This window comes from Mus caroli, unplaced genomic scaffold, assembly GCF_978045245.1.
Source record: "Mus caroli unplaced genomic scaffold, Mus_caroli_1 scaffold_13, whole genome shotgun sequence".
Taxonomy (NCBI): domain Eukaryota; kingdom Metazoa; phylum Chordata; class Mammalia; order Rodentia; family Muridae; genus Mus; species Mus caroli.
Window position 1 is genome coordinate 53,836,830 of NW_028227268.1, and position 16,010 is coordinate 53,852,839.

The window sequence follows — 16,010 nt, forward strand, 5'->3', positions numbered from 1 at the left end:
GTTTCTGCCACCATATGTAGAACTGGACTTGCCAAAACCTTAGCCACGGTGCCCTTTTTCTTGTCAAGATAACCAAGCTAAGGTAATGGTAGAGACTGTAGTTGTGTTAAGTGTAGAGTTTACAACGTCCTTGGCTGCCAGGAATGTGGAGGGAAAAGGAAGAGCGTTCATCTCCCACTTACACCGCGACCCTTGCTGGTGAAGGGCCACCCCTCCCCTCACCCAAACTCCCAACTTCATTTCACAAAGTCTTGGGTTTTTGGTTTTTCATTTTGTATTAAAAAAAAAAAAATAACAGACACAATATCAAAAACACAAATGTCATTGGTAGAGGGTAGAGCTGAGAACACCTGGGTCCCACCTGAGGGGCAGCACCAGGGACTCCATGGTCCACCAACCTCCCCCACCCTGGAGCAGCTAGGGGTTCACGGACCTGGATCCTACACAGATCCCAGGCTCCCCTCCTCCCATCTTGGGGTGAGGTGGGAGAGTGAGCTGTCTCTCCCAAATAAATAAGTGCAGCCCCAACCCTGCGACTGGGACTCAGGCTCAGCTGGGATTTGGAGAGACCACTTCAGCAGCTTGTCAGCAACCTTAACCAAAGAACCGCCAGTCTCCTCAGCAGGACAATCCTCCAAATGGGGCTGAGAACTTCCACTCTGCTAAGAAGCGAGAGGCAGCTCCTGCGCCTGGGCTGGTAATGGGGGTCCGGCCCCCTATGTTGGGAGAAGCTGGGGCAGTTTCCTATTGGTTGGTCCAGCTGTATCTTGAGTTATAAGAACCCCAACATGGTCGAAAGGAAGCCTCTCATGACTGCTGTAAGCGGCCCCAAAATGGAGTCTAGCTGGTGCTGTTTTCTTCTGCAGGTAAAGCTGGGCTGGATGAGCCCCCACCTTGCTCTTCTTCCTCCATGGCAGAGTCCTGAGAGCTTGAACCCTTAGCCCCAATTTGGGTCTGGGCCTCCTCACCACCATCACCCCCACCGCCTCCAACACCACCCCCACCACCCTCGCCTCCACCCTCTTCCATGGGCTCCAGCCCCAATCCATCCAGTTCTGAGAAGAGTGGGTCATCAGAGTGGCCAGGATCTTGAACGCTGCTGCCACAGTCCACACACGCCTTAGGGAGAGAAGGGAGGGTGAGTTATGTAGTGTCCTCACTGGGAACCGGCTAGCCCAGCATCCCAACCTTAACCCAATAGTGAGTCGCAAAATATACTCCCAAGAAACCAGTCCACACATGTACCTACAGTCTAACAAGACAGGAAAATCCTCTAGTGAGGGGACTGGAGAGCCCAGCTTCAGATCCCGATACCCACCCACACAGTGGCTCAACTCTCCACCTGCAGTTCCAGATTGCCTTCTTCTGACCTCATTGGACACCAGGTACACTTATGGTGTATATACGTATGCGCAGACTAAACATTCATACACACAAATAAATTTGTTTTGTTTAAAGGGCTTTGCTGAGATCCTACTATGGGGTGGTATGAAGTCCTGTCAGGAACTTGTGAGGTGATGTGGTTTAATAATATTATATAACTCAGCAGCACGTTTATGGAATTAGCTTCCTTCAGAATTAATGATCCAAAGATACTGATATCAGACGTAAGTCCTCTATCCCTTGACCTTGAGCTCAGTATCTTCCAGCCTACTCTCTTCCTGGCTTCCCAGACTTCTCTCACCGTCACATCAAGGGCCCGAGGCAGCTGGCCCTTCCGGACCCAGGAGTGCACAGCACCCAGTTCCCGCCTCTGGTCCTCTGAGAACTGTGGCTGCTGTTTCTGCATGGCCCGGAGCCTCTCCCGGTCTTGCTTCAGCACAGAGGCTGCATCCCTGTATGAGGAAGGCAGAGGCTAGGATCCAGAGTCAAGAGCATGGGTTGGCGTTCACCCTCAACCACAACTCCTGAGCCTGCCGTCTTCTGTGCCTTCTTGGAATACAAAGAAGCTTTCCACACCAGGAAACCTACCCTCAACTTGAGAAGTGCTAATAGGGCCCTAAGGAATGGGCGCTTATGCCACATTGGGCATCAATAGATAAGATTCAGCCCCAGAGGGAAGAACTTCAAGTTATCTGGGCAGTACAGGTAAGCTAGTCTCTCTACTCCTCTGAAAGGGAAGATGACGGAGGCTCTCCAGCTCACCTGGACGGCACCTGGTATGTCATCATGACATGCTGGTCGGCATTGGCCATGAGCAGCCAGATGGGGTCCTGGAGCACATACTTAATGACCTGGTCCCCAGGCTCAGTCCTGGCCTGAGCAGCCCCAGCTTCAGCCTCGGAAGAGTCGATGCTGCCAAAGTACTTGCTTGTATGGCTGCTCTGACTGCTGCCTGTGGGAGGGTGGAGAAGGCCAACGGAGCCAGGCTGACGGACACATTCACCCCGAGGGCTTAGCAGGCCACATTTCCAACCCACTGGCCTTAGCAAGGTGGGCCTCCCACCTCCCCGTCTCTGGGGACAGCATTACTCACGGGTGACGCTGGCTGAGGTGCTTCCCCCTTCGTGGGATCCTGAACCAGACCCAGAGCCCAGGCCAGAGCCCAGGGAGCCTGAGGCTGCGGAGCCTGTGCCCGAGCGAGAGTCTTCTTGTAGCAGTAGCTCCAGCAGGTCGCTGGAGCCTGAAAGTGCATCCTGATTGGACGACTCAGTAACCTCCACCTAGAGGAGGAGGGCATTGGAGAGGGACAGAAAGGCAATAGGGAATCACCACCACGGCTGATTTCCAACTGCTACTGGTGCTGACCAGAACCAAAGGAGGCACACCCAACCCAACAGATCGCTGCTCCTTGCTCCATGACACAGGGCCAAGCCGAGAGGAGAGATGACAATGGGGAACATAATGCTGGACCCTTTCCAAGCGGCAGATAAACCCTCAGAATGTATACAGATGCATTAATGGGATGTCCTTGCCACCTGTCAGACAGACAGAACTGTCCCTTCACAGAGGAGGCAGTTGATTTCTGCTTCATTCAGAAATTACCCTTGGATCTCCCACCCATACCAACTCCAGGACGCTGAGAACCAGCCCAGCAGAAGCACCAGGCAGAAGCAAGGTGGGGCGGGGGGGGGGGGGGCAAGGGCTGCGGGTACCAGAAGACTGAGTGGACAGAAGGAAGTGTTGCTTACCAATCTGGCCTCTGGCTCAGCAGTCTCCTCACTGGGAGGCAGGGGCCCCGCACTGCTTCCGGGGCCTCCTGCAGCAGCGCCCCCCTCTGTGCGGGGGGACTCCTCAAGCTGCAGCAGATTGAGCTGGAGTGGGGAGCTGCATCTTGAGTTGAACAGTGGGGAGTCTGGGCGGTGGGGGGGGCTAGGAGGTGGTGGGGGCAGGGATGGAGAGGGAGAGTGGGAAGCGGGCGTGGGTGGCCCCTCAACAGGGGCCTGGGACACCCCATATGGATAACTAGGTGGGGTAGGGAATAGATAGTTAGGGAGCACCAAGGCCACCATTGGGGTCACTAAGGGAGAAGGGAAGGTAGCAGGGGATACAGATGTAGGGGCAGGGGGAAGGGGCTGGGGTCCTCCTCGAGGGGAGAATACTGGGAGTGGGTAGGGCTGGACCACTGCTGGGAAGGGGGTAGTGGCTGGTGGGGGTGGCCAGGGTCCAGAAGAGGGCACAGGTGAAGGATGGGAGACATAGCAGGGAGTTTCGGGCCGGGGGGTCTGGTGGTGGTGGTGACGGGAACGCTTTGCTTTAGATCGGCAGTGGTGTCGGCGACCAGGGGGAATGGGGCCATGGTGGCAGCCTGTGGGGAAAGACCAGGGTTAACAAGGAGCCGGCCACCTCTACTGCCCTGAAACACTAAGAGGAGGACAGGGAGAGGGCCAGGCAGAGAAAGCTGCTCACCCTGCATGCGAAATATAGAAGACAAGGAAGTAGGGAAAGGGCGGGGAAGAATCACAGGAGCCAGGGGACAAGGGGGTTTATTGTGAAAGGAGCCAGAGAAGGGCACAGTTACATGATGGTCAAGCTGGGGTGTGCAAAACAGAGGCACACTGGCAGACAAGGGGAGGGAGAGGGGTCCATGGATGAATAGGCAGGTGACTTCAGTCCATCTGCCAAAATCCCTCAGGCCATGCCAGCCTGGATACTTGTCCTGCCAGTTGAAACTGTGCTCTGCCTAACTCACAATGGGATGATGCAGTGGGCAGAACAGCCCAGGCCTAAGTCCACAGCCGTCTGCAAAGGTCTCCTGCAGGTACCTCGAGGAGCTGTTTTCTATCTGCCCTTGAAGTCCACCCCAGCCAAGATTGCTGCAGAGTCAGTGATGCTATGTCCTATGTGGGCACAATTTCTCCTTCTTCCAGGCTAGGTTCAGAGTAGCTTACCTGAAACCGGGCACTTCTGCCTGCTTGTCTCAGGGCCAGCCCCCAGGCTTCCCTCCTCAGCCTGCAGCCTGCAGCCCTGGCCTAATAGGGAGATGCTATCTAGAAATCTAACTAAACACGGTCCTGATGATGAAGGCAGCATCACCTGGGTCCCAGAGCAGATACATCTTCTCTCACCATCACTTTATACCCCCCAGCAGCTGACTGCACACAAGACAGCTCAAGGAAGCCCCAGGTGGCTCCCTCGCTCACCAGGGGCTGAGGGGGCCACAGAAGAGGTGTCAAGTCCACGAAGCCTGCCAAGATCTCTGAAGCGGTTGAGGAAGGCTTGCTCTTCCTTCTGTGTGTGCAGGGACAGCACGGCCTTGGTCAGACCCACTGGGCGATAAGCATCTGGGGTTGGGTCAGGGGCTACTGTGGGGCTGGGGGCCGGACTGGGGGCTGGGCCAGGGGCCAGGCCAGGCAGGTCTTCCATCATGATGATGTCTGAGCAGGGGTGAGACGAAGGAAAGGTCAGCACAGCCACACACAACCTCCCTTTCCTACAGCCCAACCACCAAGGCGTGGGACCCCAAGCTACTCAAGGCTGCTTCCTTGCCAGGAGGAGGACATGGACTCTTCCTTCCATGCAAAATTATTCCAGGAGGAAAGAGGATACTCAGTCTCCGCCAAGAGCCTGCCCAAAATCCCTGGGACAAGACCTCTTCTTTACAAGGGAAGCCTTGCCACATGCTGCTTTTCACACAGTCTTAAGATCTACCCAAAGACCCTGAAGAGTCTTCAGTCTTCCCTGCTTTAGAGCATCTGTGGTCAGCATCTTAGGGCTGGACCTCCTCCCCCTAACCCAACTTTTATGTTTCAACAACAGTAAGAATGCAGGAAGGAGAATGGGGGAGGGGCAAGCAGCAGAGGTGAGTGGGGTGGACAGTCAGAAGCAGCAGGTCCCCCCATGCTAAGAAGGTCGCCTCCTTCTCTCCATTGGGGGAGGGGGAGAAAGGTAGGCAGGAAAGAGCTCTGGCTGAGGAACTAAATGGGGCCCCGTCACTACCCCCCTCACTCCACGCCCATACCCGACTCCGGGGGCTTCTTGTCTCCCACATGGACGATGGTGGAGCTGAAGCTACACTGACTGGTGACGGACACCACGCTCTCTGCCTTATTGGCCAGGGCGAGCGGGCTCAGGGTGCCTCCCACCACTGGCTCCTTCCGAGGAGTTGCCCCCTCCCCAGACAGCACTGCTGACGACGGATCTGTGCGGAGAGACGGCACTGGTTACCACCCCTGCCCCTGGGAGAGGGAATCCCAGGGAGGAGTGGGGAAGGGTTGGCTAGAGGGAGGAACCTGGAGATCAGGAGGCAGGAGAGGAGGGCAGGGAGAGCAGGGGAGCCCTAAGGCAGAAGTGTAAGGGCCTGGGACAGGCCGGGGCAGGGCAATGGGCGCCTGGCATGCACTGGGTCTTTACCTTTCTTGGCCCCCACAGGAACTGGACCTGCCCTCTGCTTGTCATCGTCAGAGGCTGAAGAGGCAGTGTAGGAGGAGGAGGAGGCACATTTACGCTTGGTTGTACTGGGAATGTTGCAGCTCTCCAAATACCTGGGGGTGGATGGAGCAAAGGGGTTAAGGGCAGGGCCTGGGGCCGGCAAAGCTGGGCCGAGAAGGAGGTGATGGCAGGCAGGCCTTACCTGAGGATGCTGTCCAGGCAGTTGATCTGCTGGTAGGAACAGCCAGAGGTTTCTTTCCTCTCTGGCTCCTCAGGGGCCAAGGCTAATGAGGCTTGGTCAGGAACTGGGGCCACCTCCAGTTCGGGGTTTGGGGACTGGCAGGGAAGGACTTTGGCTTTGAATGTACCTGTAGCTGGGGTAAAAGGAAAAGAAAGAGTAAATGGGTTGGGAATGAAGGCCAGCAGAACCTCATCCCTGGCCTATAGTGGTACCTACTCACCAAGGAGGCGGGGCCGGGGCGGAGGCTTGGCCCGAGACTCAATGAAAAGCTGTTGTCCCTGGTGCTTTACCAGATGCACATCCTTACAGATCTGCTGGAAAGTCACCTGTGGGACAGTAGAACACTGGGCAGCATTGGGGTGGCAGTGTCAGGAGCCCAGGGGTCAGGAAGACCAAGGAGGCTAGGTGAGGGTAGCACGAGGGCCTGGCAATGATGATGCGCAATGGAATGGACAACAGGAAAGGCGCCGTGGAAGCCGTTACTCACTGGAGCAGGAGGCCCAGGCCCCTCAGCGTCCCCACCATTGCTATCACTGGAGGAGCCAGGGCTATGTAGAGGACCAGGGGACATCAGAGGGCCAACTCCACAGAGCCCTGTGGGGCTGGAGCTGTGCACAGGCTACAGAAAGGAGAAGGATGGATTGGTTAGTTTCTACAGCCTCTTCCTGACTGACCACTTCACTCCTGAGCCCTCCTCAATAATCACCTGCAGCAGCAATCGATGGATCTGCTCTGAGAGTTCCTGGATATCAGAGTCCAGGGATGGAGCTGGGCTGGGGGCTGGGGGAGTGAAGACGTCCTCATTCAGGGGTGCCCTGTGGGGTTGTAAAGGCGAACTCAGTCCTTTCCCTACCCCTGCCATGTCCATACTGCCCACCCCAACGCCAGCATGGAGGACGTCAGCGAGGAGGCGCAGTTCCCTTACGTGCGCACTTTATGGCGACCCAGCACGAAAGCCACCTTGCGGCTCCAGGGGTGCACAAAACCGGCCCAGCTGGTGTCCATGGTGACATATTCCCCGTTCCGAGCACAGAAGCGAATAGGGGAATGGTCAAAGGGCTGGCCTGCCAGCTGCAGTACTGTGGGCACAGGAAAGAAAGTGGGTATCAGTGAATGGGAGATCTGAATAAAGCAGAGAAAGACACACAGAGATATCCAAGAAACCATGGCATCGAGAGACACCATCACAACAACAGTTAAGGGGCCCTGGGGACGGGCAGGGAGGGCGAGCAGGACCAGGAGAACTCACTCTTCTTATGAATGGCCAGCATGAGGGGTCGGTCCTCAGGATGTAGAAAGAGAAGTACCGGAGCCCCTAGGAGATCCTGGGGGAGGTAACCCAGCAGTGGGGCAGCCCTGAAATCGGAGCAAATGTCAGACCTAGGCCTTGGCCCTGGCTACCTACCCTCATCCAAGTCTTTGCCTTACCTTTCATCTACATCCTGGAAGAGGCAGCTTGGTGTGTGTCGGGTGGTGAAGATCCTCTTGTCAGGAGGGATCCGGGGAGCTGCAGCATAGAACACATAGGTCGCAGCCGTGGTGTCCAGCTCCCCCGCCCTCCCTCCTCTCTGCCTCCAGTCTGGTTGCCTGGCACTCTCCCTCCCAGCTCAGACCTGGCTTTATGGCCCACAGAGACTGAGTCATCTGGTGACTCACACCAGAGATGACACTGAGAGTCACTTTCTCACTTGTCACAGCTCAGGGACCTCATCCAACCCTACCTTGGAGCAGGGTCTGAACCCTCTGCCTTATAATACTTTTCTAACCCGAAGGACTCAGCTAGTGCCTCCCAAACTCTCATGTTGACCCTCACCCCATCCTAGAGGAAACCCTTCCTCCCGTCAGCCCCCAGGCCCGGGCCCTAGCCTATCCACCTTCATAACCGGAGTGGATGCGCTCTGCAATGAGTAGGCAGCACGGCTGTGCAGGTGCCCCATCTGAGACCCGAATCTTGGTCACATATGGGGTTAAGCGGAATGGCTGGTACCGAGGCCCTGGATCCCGGTCAGGACCTCCTCTGGCAAGGGAGAGACAAATATTAGAGGTTTCCAGGGGAAAGCTGCCCCACCCCCTTCTCACAGACCACATTACAGATAGCAGGGACGAGTAGGAGAGAGGCCTGCTCCTACTCCCTCTCCTCACCTGATTCGGCAGAAGACAGACTTTTCCTGGGTGAAGTCCTTGAGGCCTGAACCTAGAGCAGAAGGGAATGGAAGTGACCAGAGCGCCATCTCTGTCCTGAGCCAAGAAGAGCCCACAACATGAGAGCTTCCAGTCCTCTCCGCAGGAACGAGGGTACTATACCTGCAGAGGTGCCAGTGCCCCAGGTGGGCAATCGTGATGGTGTAGTAGAGCCATAGAAGACACCCACATCCTGGGGAGCTAGGAGCTCTGAGAAGCGGGCACCCCGAAACACATCCCGTTTGCAACGCAGCAGGACACCTGCCTGCTCCGAAATATAGACAATCCGGCCTGTCAGGAAGGACACAGCCACAGAGAAGGTGTCCTAGAATGAGACCAAGACCGAGAGAAGACTTAGGAGCTGTAGGAATGGGAGTGGGGGGGCGGGGGCTAGAACCAAGGACCCAAGCTGTAACTGACCTGGTTTCGAAGTGTGTATTCGGATGTGATGTGCTCCAGTTCCTCCAGGGTATAAGTAGACATGTCCATGGCACAAGGCTCACCCTCCTCCAGACTCCACTGCTGGTAATACTCCTGGTTAGCTGTAGGAGAAGGGAACCCAAGCCATATTCAGTTAGGAGAAAGGCCCCTACAGTAGTCCGAGTCCTGGCCAGACCCTGCCAGCAAGCATCACTCACTCACCCTGCACCTGCTTGACACAGGCCAGAGCATACTGCAGTGTGGCCAAGGTCCCAGAGCGGCCCTTGCCCCGACGCTCTGGTGGCAGTCGAAGTTTGAGCTCCCGAAGTGCAGTCATGAGTTCTTTCTGGGTCCTGGCTCGAGCTGACTGTTCGCTGCTGCAGGACCCACAGGAATGAAGGGGTAAAGGTATTAGCCCCGAAGTCTGGCCCCGGCCCCCAGGCATCTCCCTTAGCCCTCAGCCTACACACCTGCAGCCACTGGTAGATGGGTTGTCCTGCTCTGAGCTCGCACTCAGGAGGCTGTAGGCAATGGAGCTGCTGGGTGGGGATGGGCTCTGTGAGTTTGTACTAGAAAAGAAGGAACAGGCTAAGGTGAGGGAGGGCCACGTTGGCAGCATCATACCATCATACACACACACACTCGCACACACCTTTTGCTGCTCTCAGTGGTCTCCAGCAGAGCTGAGTCCTTGCCATTGCCAGAAGAGGAACTATGAGAACTCCGCTGAGATGCGCCCCTGGACTCGGGTCCGTTCGACTCATTGCCACTTGAGCCATTGCTGTTTGCATCAGTGTCATCAGCCAGGCTGGGGCCTGGACAAGGCCGGTGCTGCGGGGCCCCAGGGGATGGGACTCCTCCAGGACAAAAAGGTTCTCCGGGCCTGGGGTCTCCTCCCCCATCGGCCCCTTCTAGGGGACCACTCATGTCTGGGCCATACAGTGGAGGACGAAACAGGGAAGGTGAAGAAGCCACCACGGGTGTACAACGGGGCTTTTGAGGTCTGGATAAAGGAGGTAGGACGCCTGTCTCTGAGGGCTGACTAATTTAATCACGGCACCTAGAAAAAGAAACCAAAAAGGAATGTTTAGCAAAAGCTGAGCTATTAACCCCACAGCATCTGCTGGCTACACCCAGTCCTTCCTCTGCCTGTCCCTCACTGTTGTGACTCAGGCCTGGGGCTTGCAATAGAAACATGTTCTATTTCCTATTCCCCCTAAGGATACCACAGGTAGAAAGGCAGCTCTCGTAGGCCATCTCTTACACCCCTTGCCAGTGTGGAATGAGTACAGCCTGAACAATCGACTAGAACAGTAGCTGAGGGTCAAAGCTTGCAGGTTTCCTATGCCCAAATTCTCATCAGGTCCCCACCTGGTCTGGGACTCTGAGGCCTCGGAGCAGGGGGTGAGCTGATCGCCTCCTATATTTAGGCTTCCGGGCTAATTTTATCCGGGGGCGGTGCCACCCCCGCTGCACATGCGCGCCGATGTGCCTGGCCCCACCACGCGCTTCCGCCACAGCCGCGGTCGCCAGGGAAACCGACGTCAGCCGCTGAGCTCAGCGGTTGCTGGAGGGACCACAGGAGGGCAGGAACGACTCCTCCCCCAATCCCCATCTTCGTGGAAGTGGGAAACCGATCCAGTCCTATACTGGCCAACACACCCTCATACTGGCTAACAAGGTTCAGGGCAGCGGGGAGGAGAAGGACACCCACCATAACAAATTCCCAGGGCCCAGAGAGCCTAGGAGCCATGTGAAGAGTAACAAACTAGAGGAACTCCAGGAGCAAGTCCTAGCTTCCCCACTCGGCCTCTGCTCTTTGTGGAAACGCCCCCATCCTCGCTCTTGCCTCGAACATTATTCTGATCAAGACACTGCTTTTCTTTCTCAGGCCCCTGCCCACTCCCAAACACCAGGACTGGAGTTACCACTTGCCACAGGCAAGGACTCAGGCATCTTCCTTCGTCCCTTACTTTTCTAGTTAACCCTACTACCACATCAATGCTTTAGATAGGGGACACACAACAATCAGCATATATAGTTTTTCCTCTACTCCCCGTCTAACCACACCCCCATCCCAAGTATTTTCTGAGCGCCAGGAGAAAAGGGAAGGAAAGCTGTGGCCAACGGCAAGAACTAGCGCTGAGAACAGGATGTTCCAGCCTGAAGCGGTTGACATCACGACCGGCACGAGGCCAGGAATTGGAGGAAGAGAGGGAGCGCAGAAGCCTGAAGGGGGTCTTTGGGCTAGGGCAAACCCATGGACTCCCGAGTGTCGAGGAATGTGTAAAGGGGTCGTGTTCGCTAAAGGTCTCAGGTTCAGGATGGCTGCCCTGGAGGAGCAGAGGAGGAGGTTAGGTGAACGAATAACAAACGCAGACAACCCGTGCCGGGTTGAGTTGAACACCTAGGGCCCCAGGGGCGGGGAAGGGTGGACAGTGACAGGAAAGGCAGATTATTGTTTTGCTCTCTGAGAGCTGAAAGTGACCCATCACGTTGGAAGTAGTGGCGGCCAAGCTCCGGGACAAAGACTAACCCTAGGATTGCAGCAGGGATCCCTACCTGGCCGTTCCAGCGCCCTCCATCCGCTTGCCGTTTCGGCCCGCAACCCAGAAGCTCCGCGAGGCTGGGAGGCGGGTTGCATAATGCCAGGCCCTGCCCCTCATTGGCCTTCTGCCCGAAGAGCCGCAGGCCCCGCCCCCGGTTGGCTAAGGATCTCTTCCTGGCATCTGATTGGCTACTGGTCCCCACTGAGGTCAGGGCTGTGTCACACACATCCCTGCACGTGGACTTGGGTGCTGGTGCTGGGCTGAAGGGCCTCAGACACCGCTCAGTCAGCCAATGCGATCAGGATGTCTCACACAGTCAATAATGAAAGGGAAGTGAGGGAGGGAAACTAGCCCTTTTCAGGGAGGATACCTGGGTCACAAGAAGTGCTCAAGAGAAACCTACTTCCTAAACTGACCAGCTTGGCAGAACAAGACACCTGTTCTGGTGCCGGGTGAATGAAATGTCTGCTACCCAAGGGAAGTGGGAGAGAGAAAAACCCAGACTGACATTCCCTGGCCTCTCCCTGGCCTTGTCATAAAGAATCCAACCCTTTCCTCTGACCCTTCAGATCCTGAGAGAAGGGCAATTGAGGGTCCACGTGTCGTTAAGGGGTGAGTGGGTGATGGATACAGACAAACGGAAAGGACAGCAAAAGCCAATGGCCACTGTGAAAGGAAACAAAAGCAGGTGTTTCGCTAGCCAATCAGAGAAAAGGTCTCCAGGAAGCCTACTTGGTGACTAGTGCTGCCTCTGCAGAGGATGCAGCCACCCACATTTAGGGCTGCCCCAAAAGTGGGGGCCAGGAAGCCAGGACTACAAAAGGGGCAGCAGAGAGGGCAGTTGCGGCGGTAGGCAGAAAAAGGATGGGTGGCTGGGTCAGCGTCAGGACTGACAGTAGATGCTCGGTAAACAGGATGGCTGTTTCTATTAAGGATAGGTAGGGGAGAGGGAGCCTCAGGAGAGGAGGCAACAAATTACGTTTTCAAAAGAAAAGTAGAGCATTGATTCATAAAAAGAGAATAGGGACTCGATTTTGGGGAGGTGGGGGAACAACATGCCAGTCTGGGTCCAGGAGAGCTACAGTGACACAGCCCCCTTTCCTAGGCCTGAGCTGAGTAGTTCTCAGGCTTCCCTGGAAACGTAGGTGGCAAGTGAAGAGGCCACCACACAGCTGCTGACATAATCAGCTGTTAAGTGCACGCCCCTCACTGTCACGTGGCTAAAGCTTTCCTTAACAATGGTGTTTCCCTTGGAGGAGGCGGCGAGGCAGGGTTCTATAGAAATGCTGGGACACAGACGTGTTATAAAATAACCCAGAAAAACAGAAGCAGGGAAACACAGAAAACAAAAGACACGGGAGGCTGAGTGCTCAGCTTCCTCCTCCTGAAAATGATGCTGCTCTCATGCCCCCTCGTACTGCGTTGTGACCGTGTGCTGTCCTTTTTTTTTTTTTTTTTTCAGACCCCTTTCTCTTTCAAAAGCTCTCAAGGATTTAGGTGTGATTCCTCTGACCCAAGCAGCCGTTGCTCGCCCACTTCCGTATCTGTCATTTACACAGACAAAAGGTTTCAGCACTCCAAACAGCCCCAACCTGATCCCAAGGCCCAGGCTGTCGAGCCTCACAATCCCGACCACAGTAACCAGGCTCTGCTGCCGTCAATGGAGAAGAGGGGGCGGGAGAGGGAGGTGACGTCAAAGCGGAGGCAGGAGGCGGGGCGAGGCAGCCGGGGAATGTGGGGCAGGGAGGCTGGAGAGGCAGCGGTTTGGGAGGCGGCCAGCCCCAGAGGGCGGCGGCCAGAGCACTAGGGAACATCGTGTTCTCTTGGCCGATGGCCCAGGACATGCACACAGCCTTGGCGCCTCCCCCAACCCAACGACAGCGGTCCTGTACAAAAGCCAAAAATTCCTGGAGAGACGGTTAGGAGGAAGGGGGTCCCCCTCCCCCGCCCCCATGCCTGGTTCTCTTTGCGGTACCCGCTTTTACCCTCCCTTAGCTGGGTCTTAAAACTCCTGGCATTGGCTTTTCCCCGTCACCAGACTGTACACAGTTACTGGCCAGGTACCAAAGAGCTAGGGCGGGTAAATTGGAGGCCTAGGTTCTGAGAGAACGCACCTTTGCTCCTTCCCTGGGGCCCCCCTTCAAAGGCAGACTTTCTAGTTACTATTACAGCACAGAATAGGTGTGGGGGGGGGGTGTCAGGGAGAATGGATTTAAGATGAGGAAGTCAAACTGGGACACAGCAAGTTGCCTCAGTCTGGGGCCCAGATCTTGGGAGAGGAATACAGGGGAGGAATGATGGAATTTGGGCTGGTGCCCAAAGACCAAAAAAAAAAAAAAAAAAAATCAGAGAGAGGGAAAAGAGGAGTCATCAAAACTTGCAGAAAAACAGAAGATGAGGACTGCTCTCGGCCACAGCATGCACATAAATCCCTAACTTATATCGCTATTCTTTTGTTACCTTGTAGTTTGTGTTTGTAAATGATCCAAGCGCTGTGCTAAGAACTTTACACATATTGTTCTCATGTAAGCCCCCAAACAACTGAAGGTAAGTGTCACCCTGATGTCATAAGGAAAAATTAAGACTTAGTAGGTAGTTACTAAACTTGCCTTAATTGTCTGCTTCATTCTCAGCTTCCTAATAATGGAGCCCAAGGTTCAAGCCCTAATGATGGCTTGTCCTGCTGGCTTAGGGACCCTGTAAAGTGTTACCAAACCTCTACACTGCATTCCAGCACCGTAGGGCTGCGGGGGAAGTATTCCCCTGTTTCTAAGCTTGGTGCCTAGAATACAGGCTATATCCAATTCCTTCACCTTCTCCCCCCTTAGCCTGATCTCAAGGCATTGTTTGTGCTCCATGAGCACCATCATGGTTCATTTCTATGCTCAAAACCCGAGCTCACCCGAGAAGCCTGCAGGCACACTGCTTTCCTAAGAATCTCACTTCCTCCCTCTCCTCCCTCACCTCTGCCCGACCGACCGTCTAGACACCAGAGCACTCCTTTGGTAACTCCACCTCTAGCAGCTTAAGAAGAGTAGACGAAACGGTGTACAGAAACCCTCCACCCTATCCTCCCTTTCAGAATCCAACAAATTACTAGCCCATTCTTATTTCCGAGCATGTCCCTGAGGCCACGATACCACCTATAGTCGTGATGAGACAGCCTTTCGGTCAAATCAACACACCAGCCTTTCTCAGATCACCATACTACGTTCCCGCCCGCCCTACCAGGGCGGCCTCTTCCAAGTGTTTAGGGAGCCTACCCCAAACCATAACCAGCTCTCAGGGGTCATATCGCAGGCGCTTCGGCTCCCTCGGATGGCTAGGGGCTTCTGAGCACCCTGCGCTAGCATTAGTGTCCAGGGACCCTAGAGTGGTGAGAGATCTGATGCTGGTAACTCTCATTCATGTTCCCCTAGAGCTGAACTTGTGGTCCCTTTCTCCACAACCATTAGGCATTTGTTCTGCAGCTAATTCACATTTGCATGATCCCTCACACACACCACGCCACTGACACCCCTTTTGGCCGAGCGCACCTCCCCGAAAACACAAGTTCGACGGCCCCGGAGTAAGGGGCTACTCACAGTTCCGAGCGCACGTAGACTCCAAATTTCTTCACTCCTGGGGCTCCTCCACAGACTCCTCGAGGCCCTCCCACCGCCCGTTCTGTCACGCCTCCCTAGCTTATTGGCTCAGAGACGCCAACCCATGCCCCGCTCCGCGTGCAGCCGGCAAGCCCTTGTAAAGCAACCATTGGCATTTCAGAACTCAGTCATTTTCCCATTGGACAATATGACAACCGGTAGTGATAGAGCCACGTGAGGGCGGGGGCGCCCCAGCTCGTTGATTGGACATCTGACCGGAAACCACACCCCCACCCACTCTCAACATTTTTATTGGCTGTAGAGACAACCCCGCCCTGCCTAAATCAGTGACGCAAATGCCAGCCCTGCCCTAAAAACTTTCTCATAGGCTGAGAGGGCTCAGAGCTGTAGGGAACACGTGCAGGCCGGCTCACGCGGCAACTTGTTTACCCAGAAGCTGGGGATTTTCCTTGACGACACTTACCCAAGACTGCGGAGTCTGCGCAGGAGTGCCGAGCGACCTGTACGCAGGCGTAGATCTGACAAGGCTATGGCGTAGTGGGCATACTTTGGAGACTCTGGTATTACAAGAGGCTCCTGGTGCCCGAGCTTTGTGTCTCTAGTGATCCCCAAAGCTTAAAAATCTGAGCACTAGACTGAAGATATCATTAGATTGCATGACAATGACGGTGAAATGACAGTCGCTTCCTATTTATTTTCTTTGGGCCTGGCTGGCCAGCCCTTTCTTGCAGACTCCCAAGGCCGGCTCACCACCCATAACCTCACAAAAGAGGCTGAGAGGTTACGTAATCTGTCGGAATTAGATTATGTATATTGATAAAAGAGCTAAAGTCTGAACCCAGGTCTCTGACACCATAAAGGTAGCTTGGTATTGTAGGGCCTATGGAAATATTAAACCTAGAAGTAATTCCAATAATTAAATGCAAAAAGCCTTATTTAAACTCTCCATAAAGGTAGAACTTAGGATAGCACTTTAGAACCTCTGAAATAATTTATAATGGAAAGACCTAAAAAATAGCGCACACACCCTTTTTTTTGAGGGGGCAGTATTCCAGACAGGTTTCTTTCTTCTTTTTTATTTATTTTTTTAATTTTTTTTTTTTCGAGACAGGGCTTCTCTGTATAACCCTGGCTGTCCTGGAACTCACTCTGTAGACCAGGCTGGCCTCGAACTCAGAAATCCACCTGCCTCTGCTGGGATCA

The 16,010-nt window shown here is 54.9% G+C and overlaps 1 protein-coding gene across 3 annotated transcripts; it reads right to left on the minus strand.

The window, feature by feature from the left end:
- Positions 1 to 251: 251 nt before the first annotated feature.
- Positions 252 to 14,967, minus strand: Per1 (period circadian regulator 1). Of its 3 annotated transcripts, none has more exons than XM_021176228.3 (23): positions 14,787 to 14,967; positions 9,306 to 9,713; positions 9,124 to 9,222; positions 8,876 to 9,030; positions 8,654 to 8,775; positions 8,357 to 8,558; positions 8,195 to 8,246; positions 7,927 to 8,069; positions 7,481 to 7,559; positions 7,302 to 7,408; positions 6,978 to 7,131; positions 6,759 to 6,867; positions 6,540 to 6,671; positions 6,273 to 6,378; positions 6,014 to 6,185; positions 5,794 to 5,924; positions 5,402 to 5,581; positions 4,584 to 4,817; positions 3,132 to 3,748; positions 2,477 to 2,663; positions 2,146 to 2,335; positions 1,685 to 1,835; positions 252 to 1,119 (listed from the first exon to the last, which is right to left on the minus strand). In XM_021176228.3, the coding sequence occupies exons 2-23, from the start codon at positions 9,578 to 9,580 to the stop codon at positions 841 to 843; spliced, it is 3,876 nt and encodes a 1,291-aa protein (XP_021031887.1). In that variant the 5' UTR covers positions 9,581 to 9,713; positions 14,787 to 14,967; the 3' UTR covers positions 252 to 840. The 3 variants fall into 3 exon arrangements, with proteins under 3 accessions (XP_021031887.1, XP_021031885.1, XP_021031886.1); XM_021176226.3 differs by lacking the exon at positions 14,787 to 14,967 and adding an exon at positions 11,216 to 12,013; XM_021176227.3 differs by lacking the exon at positions 14,787 to 14,967 and adding an exon at positions 10,025 to 11,187.
- Between the last annotated feature and the right edge of the window lie 1,043 nt (positions 14,968 to 16,010).

Excerpts from the sequence above, each read along its gene's own strand:
- Per1 (XM_021176228.3), bottom strand. The coding sequence starts at position 9,580 with ATGAGTGGTCCCCTAGAAGGGGCCGATGGGGGAGGAGACCCCAGGCCC. Across the intron at positions 5,582-5,793 it reads TCCTGTGGGGGCCAAGAAAG|ATCCGTCGTCAGCAGTGCTG; the intron begins GTAAAGACCCAG and ends CTCTCCGCACAG. Across the intron at positions 2,336-2,476 it reads CACCTCAGCCAGCGTCACCC|GCAGCAGTCAGAGCAGCCAT; the intron begins GTGAGTAATGCT and ends ACCCTCCCACAG.